This window comes from Schistosoma mansoni (assembly GCF_000237925.1).
Source record: "Schistosoma mansoni, WGS project CABG00000000 data, supercontig 0013, strain Puerto Rico, whole genome shotgun sequence".
In the NCBI taxonomy this organism is placed as follows: domain Eukaryota; kingdom Metazoa; phylum Platyhelminthes; class Trematoda; order Strigeidida; family Schistosomatidae; genus Schistosoma; species Schistosoma mansoni.
In genome coordinates this window covers 1,196,121-1,215,472 of record NW_017386025.1, presented here as the reverse complement: position 1 = coordinate 1,215,472, position 19,352 = coordinate 1,196,121, and the positions used below count along the sequence as shown (strand labels likewise).

At 34.6% G+C, this 19,352-nt stretch overlaps 1 protein-coding gene across 1 annotated transcript; it reads right to left on the bottom strand.

Annotated features, from left to right (window-relative positions):
- Positions 1-5,235: 5,235 nt before the first annotated feature.
- Positions 5,236-17,417, bottom strand: Smp_058460 (eukaryotic translation initiation factor 3 (eif3)-related; the record flags this gene model as incomplete). Its single annotated transcript, XM_018790852.1, has 9 exons — positions 17,364-17,417; positions 14,553-14,926; positions 14,227-14,513; positions 11,431-11,745; positions 10,755-10,920; positions 9,478-9,761; positions 8,105-8,369; positions 6,839-7,022; positions 5,236-5,339 (listed from the first exon to the last, which is right to left on the bottom strand). Exons 1-9 carry the CDS (start codon positions 17,398-17,400, stop codon positions 5,236-5,238), a joined length of 2,016 nt encoding a protein of 671 aa, XP_018645870.1. The 5' UTR covers positions 17,401-17,417.
- Positions 17,418-19,352: the final 1,935 nt, after the last annotated feature.

Genomic DNA, 19,352 nt, shown 5'->3' with positions numbered 1-19,352 from the left:
TAACTATTCAAATCCCATTTTTCCCTTCCTTGTTTTTGCTTGATTCTCTTTTCACCAGTTTTTTTTCTTTATCTATACAGTCACCAACTGAATGAAAAAAAATAAACAGATTACTTCATCAAGTTCAAGTTTGATGTTTTTACAGTCTTAACTTACCAAATCAAAGTAGTATTTTCTAAGTTAAATGATTTTAATTTTGTTCAATTACTTTTTTTTAAGTTAGAAAATGAAAAAAAAACACTACTGAATTCAACAAAATGTCTTGTCCATATATTTATGTGTATGAATGACTGATTTTGATCACACTGTCCTTTTATATGGTTGTTTAATCATATCCAGAGTACTATCTGATAAATTTTATGTAATGTATAAGAAAAACAACAAATTGATTAGGTTGTCTGTTTGCTTTTTTTAAGTCCGATAAACCTATTTTTACTTGCTCGCACTTGGAACACTTTGTCTACCTTCAAACACGATAACGTATTTGCTTCATTGTCTTCTTCTACTTCCACAAATACTACTATACTTCATAATAGTTAATAAACATTGAATAATTAAGGTGAGGCATTATATTCAGTAACTATTAAGTACGTATATAAAAGTCGACTAGGTTTCTGTATTTTGAAGTGTAATAATTGACTACATAAAAAAATATCGCCACCGAAAGTATATATTAGTTAATTGGTATCCTTTTACCTTTAGCCGAAAGTGAAACAACCCGACAATTTACTACACACAATTACAACTAATTGTCTTTGGAAGAGTTAATTATGCACATCCTGATTAACCAGTGTCTTATTTTATCTATTAGGTCAATATTAGGATTTATTAAACGTTATCGACAGAATGAAAATTATTCGATCAGCTTAGCCTTTAGCCAAACAATTTTATAATTACACGCAAAAATCAGAGAAAAAAGTAGCTGGTGATAGTTTCCGAAATAGTACAGTATAGCTGAATAATATCATCAATTTCGAATATACATGAAGTCGTGTTGAAGATTAAAGTTATAATTGTGTGAATCATAACTTAACATAAAATATTGTGTTTAAGCTTAAGAAAACTCATTTCAGGAGGTTGATCACATTGATACGTTTTCTACAATCAAACGCAACTTAAAGATTTGTAGGCGATATTTGTTAGGAATTGACCCCCAGCTAGGACACCGTTGAGAACCAAACAGCATTGAAATAATCTTAAGGACTTCGAGAATTCATCAAATTTCCCAGTGACCTTAGGAATTAGCTATTCAGGATGTGTTTGATCATATCTGATTTAATGGCACACGCTCATTTTCAAAATTCAAACTGTTGATGTTTAATATTATCAAGCTTTGGATCTTTAAGAAATAATGCATTTTCCAGCACAAACGAAGTTACACAACTTTTCAGTAGCAATACAATCGCCATTAAACGGTATTTTCAAAAGACGTAAAACGATAACAAACTCCCACTGGTTTATCTAAAGAATCTAACATTGGCCACACACAAGCATCACTGTTAATCTATTAAAAAATACCAGTAAATTTTAAGCTTCTAGATCTATACAGTTGTTACCGATTAAATAAATTGAAACTACAAAGCACTGAACAGATATTTTTTCAATCATCATGGTTTAAAGTACGTAAATCAATCTTTTAGCGAAGTCAAACACCATTTTAATATCACAATTGATTGCTCACTGGGTGGTGATCAATGTCATGCGTGTCAAGTCCTTCTTAGTGCTGATCGAATGCTATCGATCAAGTTGCAATGTGGCCACTAGTCTAGACTTGACACGCATGACATTGATCACCACCCAGTGATCAATCAATTGTGATTACATCTCAGTCCTACAAGAGGGCGGTCGCGGCGCGAATAGCTCAGTGGCAACGTCTCTGACTGTGAAGCTGAGTGACACGGGATCGAATCCGTCAGGGAGCACCAGTTCCCTCAAGATTACAGGTACACCTTGCTGACGAGTGCCAAGTAGCACGAAACCCGGGTCCAGGGTTTCCTGTTGACCACCTCTAACCATCACCTTACCATTTTAATATATACTGTCCACTTTGTACACGCATCAGATAATAGTCAATTGTATTCCAACTATTCAGCTGTATTTTTTGTTGACAAGTATATGGGCAATTTTCAATAAATTTTAACTTGATCACAAAGCACAATTATATCATTTTATAGTATTTCACTATTTGACAATACACTAATAAACCTCACATATAGTACTTCCCACAAAAAAAATAATACTTAAACTGGAATTGTCAAATATCTCGATAAAATAATTACTTTAATCCTGCATCAGTAGTTTCCATACATTGGTTTTTCTTAATCTTCCATATTCAGATCAAAATATGACGTCACAATATAATTGACTTATAGTGAAATAATTCTCATCACAAGTACAACAACTGAATAAATGAGAATACATAAATTTGAAAATAGAAATGATAATTTTCCTTAAATAACCACTAAAACTGTAACTCCAAACTTTGAATTCGTTATACTATACAATAATTGAGTCGTATTTTACTCAGGGTGTCTGCTAGAATACTTGGACTACCTGTTCCTCTCATCTAGATATTTCAACAAGTTATCTGTTTCTTTTGCTTGTTTTAACACATCATTATATCTATTAACCGTATAACCTATTCAGGCGCGTTAATGAAAAGTTTACAACCTTTCACTGTACACATTACAAAAAAGTGCAATCAGAGGCATTGCAGTGACTGGCAATAAGCAATAAAAAAGGATGGATATTATTCAGATGTCGATGCCATGACTACTAACATCTAACTGATAATCATTCAATATTTATCATCAGGATCGATCAACAAATAACAAAAGTAAATTTGTCGAAATACTTTGTGCTTAGAATTCTATATTGTACCAAAAATAGAATATTGAATAAAGCCATTAAAAATAATAATATTGATAATAATACATTATTTTCTTATTATTATTTATATTTTAAAAGCTATAAATGGAGATTAATGTTTTAAGCAAAAAAACTAAGAATCATTTATTGAAAAAAATAAAAACCGAGAACCTAATAAATGTTGTTTTTGAAAAAGAAAAAAACAAAAAAATACCTACTAGTCATAAGTAAGCTAGAAAAAGGAATTCCTTTAAACTTTCATATGTCTGTTAAGTAGAGTAAAAGAATATTTTCATTTATCATTTGAATATTAATTAAAGTTATTTATTCATTTATTGAAAATATTAGATTTATTGGTTATATTTTAAAGCCCCTAAATGCCCTGGTACGGCCGAGAGTGGAGAGAGTCCGCTCTCCCTCTCGAAATGCTCTCACATGGCCACGTGTATATAGCCTCTGACAGGGAAGTCTTACTCACTGCCTTCTCGTGACATTACTGTTGTTTACGAAATTGAGAGGACAAAAAGCAAATTCCCGGCGCTTCAACCGGACCGGTAGATACGGAAAGACCACCTACGGGAGTTGGAAAACCCTGATTCCAAACCAATGGTGCACATGGGTCCCAGTATCCTGAGAAAACAAATGGCATATGAACCAATCGTTGGTCACCAGCTACCATGGGACTGCATCTCCTTACGACGCTACACTGCCTTGTGGATCAGAACTTTAGGTCAAAGGCTCCAGGTGTAGTCCCCTAAGAAAACCGCCTGTTTCAGTTTGGGCACCTGGGCAGTATCACAGCCCTCACACCAATGAAATGAGATTTGTGCGGCGCATATGTATTCGGTGCTCCTTTGTACCAATATTTATGTGTTTAAATAAATAAATAGATTTTAATTTAACAAAATATACTAAAATAATAAAAAATAATAATATCAATAAACAAATACTATAACAGTATTAAATATGATTTTCATATGAATTAAACAAAGTACAAACGACAATATTTGTAAAATATGATAACTTCATTGTATTTTGTTGCTTATTCTTTAATTAACATACAATCTAATACGTTTAGTTAGTTCTAATTGATAATATAATATATACATTTAATTACCAATTAATAATAAGTTGTGTGTAGTATGAAAGAAGTTCAGAATTAAAATTTTACTAAGGGTAGTTATTTTTTAATAATAATAAGTAATAAGACCTTTGGAACGGATGAGGCCAAATCACTTAAGTTATGATTACATTTAGTTAAATAACGGGGTCGTAATGTCATCAAAGTAGTCAACGGCTAACTATTGACTCTTGAATACAATGATCACGCTTAAGCCTTATAACTGTTACAGCTTCTGCGAATTAAAGGAAAGTTGAACCGAACTATCTATTGAAGAGGAATTCATCAGATCCACATTATGCCCAGTTTCTAGTAGGTGGCGTACTACTGAACTCTGCAAGAATCTTTCTCCTAGAAAGCGTAGGAGTTTTGGAATATGCTCATCAAAACGAGTAGATTCCGTCTTTCTATCATTCCAATGTACATGCTTCTGAGAATACATATAAACTGATATACATATTTGAAGGTAACATATGAGACACTTTTGTCACTGACTGCTAGAGTGAGTTGTGTAGGTTAGTGTTCAAACTATTTGGTTGAGATCCGTGCGATTATTGTAACCAAAAGTTGGAGATGCTGAACAGAATGGTTCAAAAGCGGTTACAATAGCGTAGTTACATTCATTATTTATTTACCCCTAAATCTCGAGTTTCAAAATTATTTTCTGATTTTTTTCATGAATCCTATCTTTCTACTCGAATAATGTTGTTTACACTTAATGTTTTCTACTACTACATATACTATTACTACTACTCTGGGTTTTTTCTTCATAGATTTATCTTTCTGTGCTAATACGCTCCAGTAGCTTGAACATAAGTGTCAAGTTTTTCATTGCTTATGACTAACAAGTAAATAAATAAACACTTCGTAAACGTCATTTTATCAAGTAGGTGGATACACGGAATAAATAATGTTTACAATTACTATTTGTTATCATAGCTTGAATTTCATACAGTAAAGAATCATCAATACCAACACCAGAAACACAATTACAAAAGATAAAAACAAAAACCCGCAAAATTGAACATTTCGCAAGCAAAGCATCAATCACTTTCAGAAAATAAGAATCCAAAATCAACTTTTCTATATTTCCATTTCACCATTTTTTTTTCTAAACAATTTTACAATGATTTTACTGAACAGTCAAATCGTAGCAATTTCTTTTTTAAATTCAGGTTCTATTTTGTACAGTTTATTAAGGGAGAGAAGAAAAAGACAGATAAACACGTTTACAAAGTGTATTCATTTTAATCATCTGTATTTTTACGAATTGTTTCATGGACAGCACTGATTAAAATTTCCAATTCTTCTTCTGTTTGAGGCTCACGAGTTGATGTATCAGCGCCAGAACCTTTGATGATTATTTTTTTCAATATAAAAATATGAAATGAATTATTAAAGTATCAAATTGTTAATATACTGATGGTTTTAATGTAATTTTCATAAGTAAACTATCAAATTATATAAGTTGAAATGAAGATAATAATTCTACGGTACCTGATAGTAGATTCTTATTGTTAACTTGATAAAAATGGAACATATGGAGTAAAACTGACAACACAAAAACCAGATGTTGGGAAAAATATCGTCAATTTACTAATATATCAGATTTCCATAATAAGTAAATAGTCCATTTTATTATGAAGACTAGACTGAGAGTGAATATTTATTATTCCTTTAGATGAACAACTGAGAACTGACAAACCCCGTCAAAATATTACAACTTTGTTTTGAACAAAACCTTTTCTTGTATGGCTACGAATAATTTTTAGTAAGAACAAAAAAAACCTCAAAAGTTCATCAAATGACATGGTGTTTAATTGAGGCGATAGACAGTTTCAAGGGTGAAATAGAATAGTTTTTAAATTTAAGTCTATCAAATAAAATGCTTGATCTATTGTAAGCGAGATATTAATTTAACTTATAAATACTAAAAAGTATAATTAAATCATTCTCAATTCTTTATGTCTGTAATGACCGTGAGAAATATCGAAAGGTATCTGTGAGTAAGACAGAATGCTGAGAAACGATCGAGTTAGAAATCAACATTTTAGTTCATTGATCAGTGAGGTGGAAACTATCCCGATTTAGATTTTGATTTATCTTGTAACATGATAAGAATAACCTTTTTGAACAATTTACACTGTTACTGGACTAACCAGCAAAAACCATTTATTTATTTACACATAGCAATTTTAGGTTGTTTAGAGACGTATTTGAACTAAGTAAACTTTTAATTCTTCATAGCCACAGGCCAGAATTTGTCTTCCGATATTTCGAGGGTCCATGATACAAGATTCTGGGAAGTAATCATATTTCCTGTTTATTTGTGTAATATTAGTATAAATCCATCCTTAATATCGTGTTCAGTTTGCTTAGTTGAATCATTACTATTAGAAAATTTGCATTATTTTCGAGTAAACTCTGAGTTAGTCAGTCAACCAGTCAAAACGAGTGTAGGACTCGGTATATATATGGATTAGTCAAAGTTACCACAAATAAACTATGAAATGAATCCACATTTCTAATTATTATTTAAAATTTCTTACAAAATAGATTAATTAAGTGTAGACGCGCCGGTGTACAAGATAATAAGTAAAATATACTGTATAACAACGAATAGTACTACTAACTCGTTCATTTCGCAGCTGTATGCATTTAACTTCAAATTGATGACAATGAGGTTGAAAACCATGCTTATAAATTCGAAAGACAATCAAAGCTGGTCATTTCGAGTACTTTTTTATAACTTCATCAAAACTTTAAAATGTTACATTACATCTAAAAAGTAATTTGCCAAACTTATAAAAATAATAATAGCTTGTTTTGAATGAATCTTGTTGCACATACCTCTTAATCTAAAGCGTTCTTCTTCATCTTTATTATATAATTTAATGATAGCATTTTTCCAAATATTGAATTCAGTTAATAGTTTTTGTCGTTTCTCAAGTAATTCTCTGCTAGCCTTTGAAGCAAGCATACGATCTTCGTTGGCTAACTGTGAATTATATTTTGACATATTCTTTTTAATAGCCTGTAACACATAATATGTGTCAAACAACAAAGAAAGAAGTACCCAATGAAATTTAGTCAATTAGTTTCAAAAAAAAAGAAAAAAAAAAACAAGTGTTAAATACTTGTATGTGATGCCCAAGATAAAAATCTTCGCCGTTGATTTATTAATAAAGAATTGAATTGCAACAAACTAATGATAATGATCCAACTCGATCACCAGGTCCAGTTTCATGTGATCTACGAAAGTAGAAGACATGCGTCAGCTACAAGTATTCTATTACAAGTGCTTTCGAACCATCGTCTGGATACGGTTCGATTGCCAAGTGGATTATTTTTAGGTTGATTGTATGGTCTGAGATGAAAATGCTAAATTAAATGACCAAATAACAAATATTCGCTGCTTTAGATGATTTTGACATGTAGTAAGCACATTCAGTTACTGTCTATCTACACTAACATGCAATGGTAAACAACGATAAAGTATTTGTCCATGCAGTCATCGACAGCTAGAGTATGTCACGACAGAAGATGCAGATTTTCTGGCGGGAATCTATGGGATAATGATAATCAGCAACTTAAGACGTTTTCAGGGACAACTCAAACTTGGTCATATTGAAACAAGATACGTTTGGTGATCTTTCTAATAGTGAACATGACATTAGTTCACACTTTATACTCTCCAACAACATTCTTTTCTCTTGAAAGATATCTATCATGACCAAATCTTTATTATAGGACAAATTATATTTGCTTCTCCTCATCTGCTTCTCGTTTTGCTTCTTTCCTTTCTTATTGTGCTGATGAGTATTGCATGTATATTTGTGTTATGTTTTGTCCCATGTTGTCCATATTTAACTGAACTTCCTAAACAATAAAAGACTAACTTTTTAACAGACAGAATCTAAGAAATGCGATTCTTTCATCGACATTAAACTTTCACATATAATAATTATATTAAATACTACTACACTACATTATTATTCACAAGATACTGGCTGACATGCTGATTTCCGTACAACAGTCAGCCTCTTCTTGTCTAATTTGTGGTTCTCTAGCCACATTGAAAAGAAAAAAACCACATTTTAATTATACCTAACATACCTGAAGCTGTTCGGCGCTGAGTAGTGTAGGTGGTCGTGGTCTCCAGGTGAAAGTACGAATACCACGCAAGTTCATTTTATACAAGCAACGACCCACACAATTCCAAAACCATATTGCATTATCATTCTTCTGATAGAAACTACTTACTGTTGTCGCTATATACCTCCCTGTAGGATCCCATTGTATATCACTAACAGTTGGATGTTCTCCCTTAGCTAAAATCTGACCATCATTTGCTGAAATGAATTCCAGTATCCCATCAGCACTAAATTTTAAAAAAATACGTCCAACAATTAAAAATAAACCATATACAACCCAAGTTATGACTTGTTAAAAATAACTGAAAATCAAAAACTGGAAAGTGTCTCAGTAAGTTAACAGATGGAAGGCATTTGTTATACCATAACCAAAAACATTTACAATGAATCATGGCACAAACTCATATACAGCACTTCCTAGATTATAACATAAAAATTGTAGCTAAACTCACTGCATTGTGGTAAAGCCCATAAGCTTTCAGTTGAAAGAAACAGCAATACCAACACAAATGTCTTTTATATAAAGAACAAAGTGTTGGAAGGCAAAGGGGTTGATGCTTGAAATGATGGTATTTGAGGTTACGATAGGACTTGAATTATTGATGCAGAAATTAACAATCTTGTCTGCGACAGAAATACCAGTAAACTGGATAATCAACTAAGTTTTCATTTGACCTATGGTAGAACAACTATAAATCATAAAAATCGTATGTTTCTAAGACCACCCTATATATCCTATATAATTATATAACTGTCTTTTAATTTATCGTATGAATAAAGATAAACCGACATTCAAGCCCATAAATTTAGTGTTTCAATAATTTCCCAATACCATCTCGCATATTAATTCGTTACGCAATATTAAAACTTCTATTTTGTTTCCCAATTTTATTTCATTGAAATGGAAGAACACGAATATGACTGCGTTGTCAATTGTTCAGTTGAGAACTGACAGTAAGTGTAGAAATTCAGCAGATTTAAGTAATATAAACAGTTACCATTTTGGCCACATCGCATGCTTTAGAATCACCACTAATCGATCAGCACCCTATTCACCATTACAACAACTATATCATGCTGATTATAACAAGTAATAAATCTAGATGATCTAATTAATAAACAACCAGTTACATCACTTTTGTTACTTTACATATATATATTCGCCTAATGGAATACAGATGCAAGAATCGCAGGATTTTTCTTAACTTCACTTATATAATTATGTGTATAAATCAAAAACCAAAATAATCTAGCCTATTCCAGATGCTTGATGAAAATACCTTTCTTCGGTAAATTGAATAACTCCATAGGATTTTAACAATAACTTATATTTACCTTCTTAAACCTGCTGCTACAATAATGCCACCCTTAGATGACCAACGAAGATCATTGGTTCGAGGTGAGGCAAGATCAAGAACAGTAACTTCACGAACATTAGTTCCACGAGATACATCATAAATGGCGATTGACAATTTTCCACTTGTTACAGATTGTAAGAAAGCGAAACGTGTGCCACAAGGTTCCCATTGAAAATTCGAAACAGTGCCTTTAACTTCCAGCTGATCAACAGGATATAATTTTTCTCTTAAACGAACTATTTCAAAATTGGTGTAGGTACCCTGATAGTAAAAGAAACACGAATAAAAGCATATCAAATATCAATTAGAAAACTAAACACTGATCCATATAAATATATATAGTGCATTGGTAAATCAACAAACATGACACAAATATTCATGTCTGATATGCAATCAAACACTTGCCGCAATTGCAGTTACATTATCGTATTCTGCTTTAAGAACTCAAACATGTATATGATCATCTGTTAAAACATTATTCTACAGGCATGTTGCTAACAGTTAAGATACTTAGTAAGGTGAAAAAGTAGTTAATAAATATTTTTATGGATTATTATCACTGAAACAAATGTTCATCAAATTTTAAATAATTAGTTTGACGGGACTAGGGGGCAGAGTAAGTGAAAGACATTAAATATGAAGTTTAATTTTGAAATAATCTCAATGACAGAAATTCAAATTATCAAATTATATATATATATATCTGCTGTGTAAGCAGTGGAAGTCCATTTTACAAAAAATCGACCTTCATTTCGAAATCTACATATGGACCAAATACAACTACTAAAGTGTTATCATGTATCGTTAGTTTATACTGGACAAGGATGATTCATAGAACAAGTATCAAATCTATCTTATAAGTGGACTCAAAATTACTCTTAACTATTTAACAAGAACTCACATCAACTATATCACTATCCTCGGTAGCCGCAGTAAATGTATTCTTCAGTGCCTATATTTCTTTTCAAATACTGAGGATGAGGCCGAGGAATAATCCAAGATAACATGAATCAGTGCTTTGTCAGTGTTGTTTTTTTTTCGGTCAAATGGTGTGATAATTGTGTCACATACGACAGTGACCATTTTAATGTGAAAAATAAATCCATGAAATTCGAAGTACTTGAGATTCCAAATTTAAGTAACTAATGTGCAGTAAATAAATCTAATGAGACAGAAAATGGATTCATGGTTTGTAGGTGAGGACAACTGTCATATTAACCAGAATAAAAATCATTTACAACATTTAAAACCTACCACATATTTCACTTGCTTTTCACCGTCCAACTTCTTTTTTGCACACCTTAATACTTGAACAGCTAAAAAGTCACCTTGTTCATGCCATAGAAGACTGATTTCAGCTACGGAAAATAAATTCTTTGTGCATAGTTCCTGGCGACTTGGTACTTCCATAAGAACAACTCTAAAGTAATAATTAAGGACAAACTAAATCAGTGAGTAAAAGTAATACCGGATTCATTTACTTGTTTACATCCCTTACAATTTTGAATTAATAACACAGCTTGAAAAAAAATAAATTTAAGGGCATTTTATTCTGATGTAATGATGATTCGACAGACATTCTAATTGTCTTACATATACCATAACATAATTACTGCTTAGAGGTTTATAAATATAACAGAAGTATAAAACTAAAGGCATATCTTTTGACTAAAAATTATCAGAGCCGAAGGATCTCAAAAGATCTTATGTTGGGAAAAATAACCATTTAAAGCTCACTTCGTTTTTCAACTAAAGTGGACTCATGAAAAAAACCTATCTTACAATTAATAAATACCACCAAAACTACCAAATAAATAAGTGAAGGATTGATGAAAGGATTTAAAATTATATTGATGAATATAACCCTAGCACAGATGCTATTGTGAAAATCAAAATATGTTCGTAACGGATAAGATAAATCAGTACATACCTGGCTGGAGTATTATCAGATTCAGGCACCCAGTAGGCTAGAATATTATCAGAAGGTGACCAAGAAAAATCGCGAATATTGCCCCCAAGTTTCTTTTTATCCAAAAGTCTAAAATTGCTAGCACAGTAAATACTAATGACACCGTCTCGCAAGCATGCAAAATATTCATCCTTTGGCGACCACTTGAAGGCCGGATGAAAATCGATTGGAACGGAGAACTCTCGACGACTAACACAGCGCTTCACATCCCACACGATTGCGTCTGCACGTTCATCGGTGGGAAAGTTGGGGCTTGGACTCAAGGTTATCATAAATCTATCAGGTAATTATGAAAATTAGACAAAATTATAGGAACTGAATAATAATTAAGAGACAAACTTAAAAGTTTACTCTATATTTTTAAGACAAGAATTGTTACTTTTTTATTTCACAAAGTACTAGACTTTTAAAAATTTATCACTCATCCCCTAACGACAGCAGAAAAGATGAGACTGATCTTAAAAGAGGCTGTAGTTCATCGTAGAGAGATGCCCAGAAAAACGCCCGATTATACTGATGAAGAACCTGAACGCCGAGGTCGAGATAGTCATCACTGGGTATGAACCCAGAATGAGGCACGAAGGACAGGACAAAGGAAGGAGAATAGTGAGATCGGTAAATCTATATTTTTTTAACAACATGATCATAGGTGGGAGCATTGTCCCCCAAAAATACATATACAAAGTTATATGTGTTTCACGGGATCACACTACAGAAAACCAGATTGATCAAACCTGCACCAACAAAAGATTTAGGTCTTTGGAAAACGTAAGAGCAAAGAGAGAACCCGAGGGAGCTCCAAATCGCCACCTTGTAGTTTCCAGGCTACAACGAAGTTTAATAAGTACTGAATGATTGGACGAGCAGCCCTACAAAAGTGAGATAGAGCCTTTCATCGAGAAATTAAAAAGCTTAATGAGTTAAACTTAACTCTCAACAACAATTCTCAAGTTTTACACGATCTATTGGTGTAAGAAACCACTATGGAAAACAACTGGGAATGGACTAGAAAATCAAAAACTTCAACACGGGCCCTAAGAAACACTAGGACAAAAATGGGTCGCTTTAGACACCCTGGGAAGGATTTAAGGAAAGAGAAACAACGGTCAGAAACAACCGAATAATGGCACATAAAGCCAAGGCACATGTTGAATGTACAGAAGTAAACAAAAGGGTGAAGAGCATTAGAGGTGACAAGTAGAAGTATGTAGAAGATCTAGCAACTACAGAAGAAAAAGCATAAGAAAAAGATATGAAATAACCAAATAATGAAACCAAGAAGTTTGCAGGAAAATATGGTAAGGCAGAGCATAACCAGACAGCATTTCGGCTGAAGCACTGAAGTCAGATATATATATAACTACAAAGATGTTTCACGTGCTTTTTAAAAAGACTTAGCAGGAAGAAGTACCAAAAATCAGGAAAGGATACCTCAACAAAATACCGAGGAAGGGTCTTAATAAACCTGAGGACTGCAGAAAGATTATGGTGCTTTCGATATAAGGGTATTTTTAGACAGAATGAGATATTTGGTCAACTTTGAGATCAACAAGATGACTTTCGTAAAGATAGATTGTGCACCAACCAAACTGCGACATTGTAGAACATTGCTTAACAATCAGTTGAGTGGGACACATCGCTATAATCACCATCTTTGACTATGTGGAAGCAGACAATACCGTGGATAGGAACTGGAGACAGGCATCGAGGTCTTAAATAGCACTTAGCAACGACTGGGAAGGGAAGTTTAGGGCATAATTGGTTGATATCCCTGGAAGGCCGCCTATTCCCCAAGGGTAATGGGCTTAAGTAATGAGAACACTTGTGTATAAACGTCAAGAAGTACAGTGATGTTCAATTGCATTTTTTAAACAGGCCGCTGCTTGAACATCTGGGCTACCTGTTCCTGCCGTCTGGATACTTCAAGTTATGTTTTCTTGTTTGTTTTCACACATCATTATGCCTATTAGTCGCAAAACCTATTCAGGTGCGTTTGTGAAAAGTTTACGACCTTTCTCTATACAAGTTGCAAAATAGCCCAATCAGAGACATCGTGGTTGCTAGCAATATGCGTCGAAAAGAATATACATTACTGAGATGTCGACTCATGAACTGCTAACATCCAACTGGCGACCACCCAATATTTATCGTCAATATCGATCAAGAAATTAAAAAAGGAAACTTGTTGAAATCCTTTGTGCTGAGAATTTTATATTGTACCAAAATATAATATTAAATAAAGCCAATAAAGTAAAATAATAATAGTAATAATAATAATAATTTAGTTCGAAATTAACTGTGTAGATAAGCTCAATTTACTTTAGGATATAAATACAGCCCTAAACAAGGATTTTTCGGAAATGAGACACCTATACCTTTTCTTACTTAACATGGAAAAATGTCCATAAAACGTAAAATAACCTTTGTTGGCCTAATCGCACTTTTTAAAAATAATCCTTAAGACAGACGAGTTACTTGACTGAAATCTTAACCTCAGCCAAACGCTTATATTTTATTGATCAAATAGACCTTACCAAGATTATTAACAAAGTTCCATATCCCCCGTCCAGTCCTCCAAGACCAACTTTTATACAGCTCTTGACTAATACACATTTACACTATTGCCAGAAAACTTGACTAAAGTAAGGAATAAAATGAAGTTGGATTCCGAAACCAGTCACAAGTACAAACAAGCACTTGGGTAACATCAAAGCACACAACAATAGGTGTGGAATATGAATAAGAATACCAACTTACTGTTCCAAAGGTGAAAACTCGATTGTTTTGACACATGAATGGGGAAAACGACCGATTCTTTGGAACTTCTCACCGCCCCATAAAATAACACCCAAAGAATGCATTGTTGCCAAATAAGTCCCTCTGGGTGACCATCGCATCCACCCATCAGTCCAATGAGCACGTTCTTCAGCCACGACTGGTTCGACAGCAGTATGCCAGTAAACAGATCCAGTTTCACCATCATTGTAGACAACAGCAAACTGGTCCCGACAAAACTCATTCAACAACCAGCTCTTCAAATTACCCTAAAATTGATCTCTATAAGTTAACAGAATGCAACTCACTAAATCCTTATATTCTTGTTTCGGTGGAGGTACCCATTCAGTTGGAACATTTGTTACACGTTCGAAATCTGACAATAAAGTAACCTGGAAAGTGTGATTCTTGTCCAGAGGAACATTATTCATGGTTCGAACAGCTTGTGATGCTGCCTTTCCGTTTTCATAGGTAATGAAAATATACCCTTTTGTTTGTTTTTCATTATCCAGAGGGAATTCATGATCCACTATCGGGCCGATTTTCGAAAATTTATCTAGCAAAAACTTTTTAAGCAGCTCGAATTTGGCTGGGCCAACAACAGGACATCCATCCACTATAACTGTTGAACCCAAGTGGTCTTCAACTTTGGGTTTCTGTTCCAGAATATCAGGAATAATTTCTGAAGACGACAAATATACAACCAAAAGAAAAATAGTTGAACATAGTGTTTAAAATCAAATACTTTCAAACGTATTGAACCAATGAAATCACGAACATGCACCTAAGTCTGGTACTGTTAATACCTTTACTGTTCTGCAGCTCGGCCCAACATCTATTTTGTTCTAATGGGTTATGGCAATTTAAATTGATGCACACACGTACCGGGTTTTATGTTGTGACTGGCTCACTACGTTATGTGATATCGGCAGATTGTACAAACATACTCATTTGGAATATTTGCCAAACTATGAGCGCGGTTAATCTATCAATTTTAATTCTATTATATATATATATATATATATATATATATATATTAGCCACTAAGCCCACCGCTCCATTAAAATTTGACTCTATAAAAATTTTATTATTCGATGAAGCCACAGAATTAGTGTCAAGTACTATCCAAGTACTTTTAAACAGCACTGACGGCCCTTTCTTAGCACACCACAGGGTAAGATTTCTTCACTTTCCTAAAATTCTCTTATATGGTTGCCCATTTATAGCTTTCCATGGAAATCCTACTCAGGTTTTACATATTGGGTTATTTTTTAAAGTTAAGGGATAAAGCCAGGAGTCTTCAAGGTAAGCTGAGCGGGCAGATATGGAGGGTCAACGTAAGAGGATTTGAAATGCCTGATTCCAGAATAATGATGGATATGGGCTCCATTACCTTAAAAAAATAAGGTGAGAACCTGCCGGTTGCCAGGGGATTTCATCTTCTAAAGTAGCTTAGCCGCTTTCTGGAGTAGTAAAAGGGCTCAAGGGCGATTCTTTAAGGAAAACTATCTTTTTGATATGTCTGTCCGGATAGCATATTTTAAGAGTTTAAATAGATTTTATCTATTTAAACACATAAATATTGGTACAAAGGAGAACCAAATACGTATGCGCCACACATCTCATTTGATTTGTGTGAGGGCTGTGATACTGCCCGGATGCCCAAACCGAAGCAAGTGGTTGTCTTAGGGGGCCACAACCCGAGCCTTTGACCTAAAAATTTGATCCAAAAGGCAGTAGAGCATCGTAAGGAGATACAATCCCATGGTAACCGGTGACCAATGATTGATTCATACGGCATTTGTTCCCTCAGGATACTGGAGCACATTTTCACCATCGGTCTGGAACCAGGGTTTTCCAACTCCCGTAGGTGGACTTTCCGTGTCTACCGATCCGGTTAAAGCGCAGGACATTCGCTTTTCGTCTTCTCAACTTCGTAAACAACACCTCCGCCACGAGAAGCCAATGAGCAGGACTTCCCTGACAGAGGCTATATTCGCGTGGCCATGTGAGAGCATTTCGAGAGGGAGGGCGGACTCCCCACTCTCAGCCGTACCAGGGCATTTGGGGTCTAAATACAAATAAAGCCCAAACGAAAGGACTTGCGAACAACACTGGCAAGACAAAACATGTCAATAGTCCGCCTGTAGACCAATATTATCGATCATTAAGGTATCTTTATTCATCGCACGAATGATGTCAAATGAATATTTCCACAAGTTAAGACATACAATGTACTGACATTACACTAAACACGTAATCACAGTAAGTTACGACTAACCAAGCTAGTGATCTAAACGTCTAGTCGTGATGTTTGAAAGAATCGGGCTTCAGCAATAAAAATTTCAACCATGTGAACTTGACTAACTTAAATGAAGTAATATCTCAAGATTTATCAAAATTCACAAGCTCAATACTTCTGGCGGGTAAAGTATGTTGTTACATACAACTATGAAAGGCAAGCTGACTAAAACAAACTGACTCCGGACTCTATTTGTTACGATACTAGAAAAGTTCGATCCGGAATTATTACATCTTTATCAATCTATTATTCACTGACCTAGTCATGGAGACCCGCCATACTGAAAACCGACTAGCATCACAGAGTAAAGGCAAGGCACACATCTTAACGATAACATCAACTGGTAAAGTCATTATTCTGAAGATCAAAATAATCTATTTCATAATAGAGAAAGGGATATAAGCAGCCTACGATAAGGTCTAGGTTGCCCACCTTTCGAAAACCTCCTCCCAAGTGTACTAATACTTATCAATATTTCTGTACTTGGGCTGAATTGCCTAACAATATGACCGCTAAATAGGTAAATTCTCCAAAAAATACACTGAAACCTTATCGTTAACACTTCACTTCACCGTACCAGCAAAGACAACTTGAAATGTCTGACTCTGTACGACTTAAATGTGACGGGTGGTGGAAAAACATAGTATGGTTGTACAAATTTAGTTAATACTACAATACTAACATAAGTACATAATCGCAATTTTAGGACATATGAAATACAAAATATGGAACAGTACTAATGAATGTCTCGAATAATTTTGTTTGAAGTACTATGCATAGTGATAAAATGTTATATGTAATTTGGAGTTTTAATTACCCTCATCGTCAACGTCCAAGCCTGCAAACGACGGCATCGTGAAAGAACTCAAGTTTGCCGGGAACAGAAAACTCAAGGACACTTTCAGCATCTTATTTTTATTCCTGATTTTTACCGAAAGACAGTATAAAATATGGATTTTTCTAGTTTATAAGATAAAGTTATCTATAATTTAAGTGGGCTATTTAAGTAGGCTTCGGATCTGTTACATTAATGCCCGAAGCTTGCTCAATAAACGATCGGAACTAGGTGTACAGATTGACTCTACCAAGCCAGACATAATCGCAGTCACAGAAACTTGGCTGATGCAGCCTATAGATAGTATGAAACTTGATTTTGAGGGTTTCACGTTGGTAAGAACCGACAGAATCCAGAAGCGTAAAGGAGAGGTAGTAGCGCTATTCATTAGGAATACTATCCGATTCGCTATTATGGACAGTGTATCCCATGAGAGTGAGACTTTTTAATCAGATAGTTGCCGTTTAAAATCTAAGGGACAAGGGATGCTGATGGGTTCGATCTACCTCAGACCAAACTATGAGGTAAATGAGGTCTTGCTAAACAGTCTCAATACTTGGTCACAAAGTGGTCCATGTCTAATTCTAGGAAACTTTAATACACCTATGGTAGGTTGGAAAGATCTGAGAACTGAATTGTCAGAAAGTTCCTTCGAGCAGGAACTGCTTGATACAGTTATCACATGTGCCCGGGTACGATCTGGACTATAAATCATCCTTACTAGATCTCATATTGACTCATCATGAGGATGACTTCACGAACCTTGATTACATACCAGCCCTGGGCAAAAGTGACCATGCAGTTCTAACTTTTTAATTCCATACAGTTGTAAAAAGCGAGCACGCATCAGATTAACCCTGATCTAACGTCTGGAAAGCCGATATACAACATATTATACATTCACCATCGTCAGTAGATTGGACATTATAGCTACAGTCCCCAAATAAAGCAGCTTGGGATATATTTCGAAATGTTCGCTTAAAAGTTACTACACCCTACATCCCTTGGACCACACCATGGGGACCGAGAAACTTTCCACCATGGTTCGGTAGGGAGGTTCTCACTCTTCTCCGTTAGAGGAAAAAATGTGGGATAGATTCAGGTTACTGGAGACTGATGAGACAAAAACTCTATATCGAGAAGCTCGGAATACCCGTGCCTCGACCTCAGGTAAGTCTAGAAGGTTGTACAAAGAGAAACTAAATACTTGTATTCGTATATAAACCAGGGGACAAAAGGAAAAGATGATATTGCAGCACAACGGGGAGACAGTAATGCTTCATCATTGGTGGAGGACGACCATGGTAAAGCGGTGTTTTCAAACTACGTAGTGATTGCGTATTGACATGCCCTCATTTTTCTTGTCTTCCAAAACAGAGAGTTTTCGAAGACACCCTGAAAAATTTCACAAGTCCAGAACAAATTACTTGTCAGCTGATTATCGAATTTCCCATCGAATCATCAACTAGTGGAATTCATTACCCCAGCACGCGGTTGAGGGTCCATCGATCGACTCTTTCAAGTGAAAGTTGGATCAGCTGAGAGACCTTCATTGCCAGGACTAACACAGTCCATCAAGCCTCCTGTCCTTTCCAAACTGAAACTGAAAATTTCACCCTTGAAATGGTTTCTCGTTCCATTTCCAACGTCAGTGTGGCCAACGAGGCAGATTAGTAAACACCTGATACCCGAACAGCTCATGAGCAAATCTTACATCACCAACGTGGTGTTGTGTATCCCTCTCAAGGCATCCGTCAAGTGTATTTTGCTCTGCTTTTTCACTTTCTTCGTTCTGACTTTCATATAGATTATGTATTATTTCATAGATATATCACTTGCAACCCAGTATCTTAGTGATGAGTTCGCAAGAACTAACTGATTCCTTGGAACTCTCTTTTTGTTTCAGTACGGATCCAGATCCTTTGCAATGTCCGACAGGAGATAGTCTGGCCAGCCGGGTAGCCATTTTTG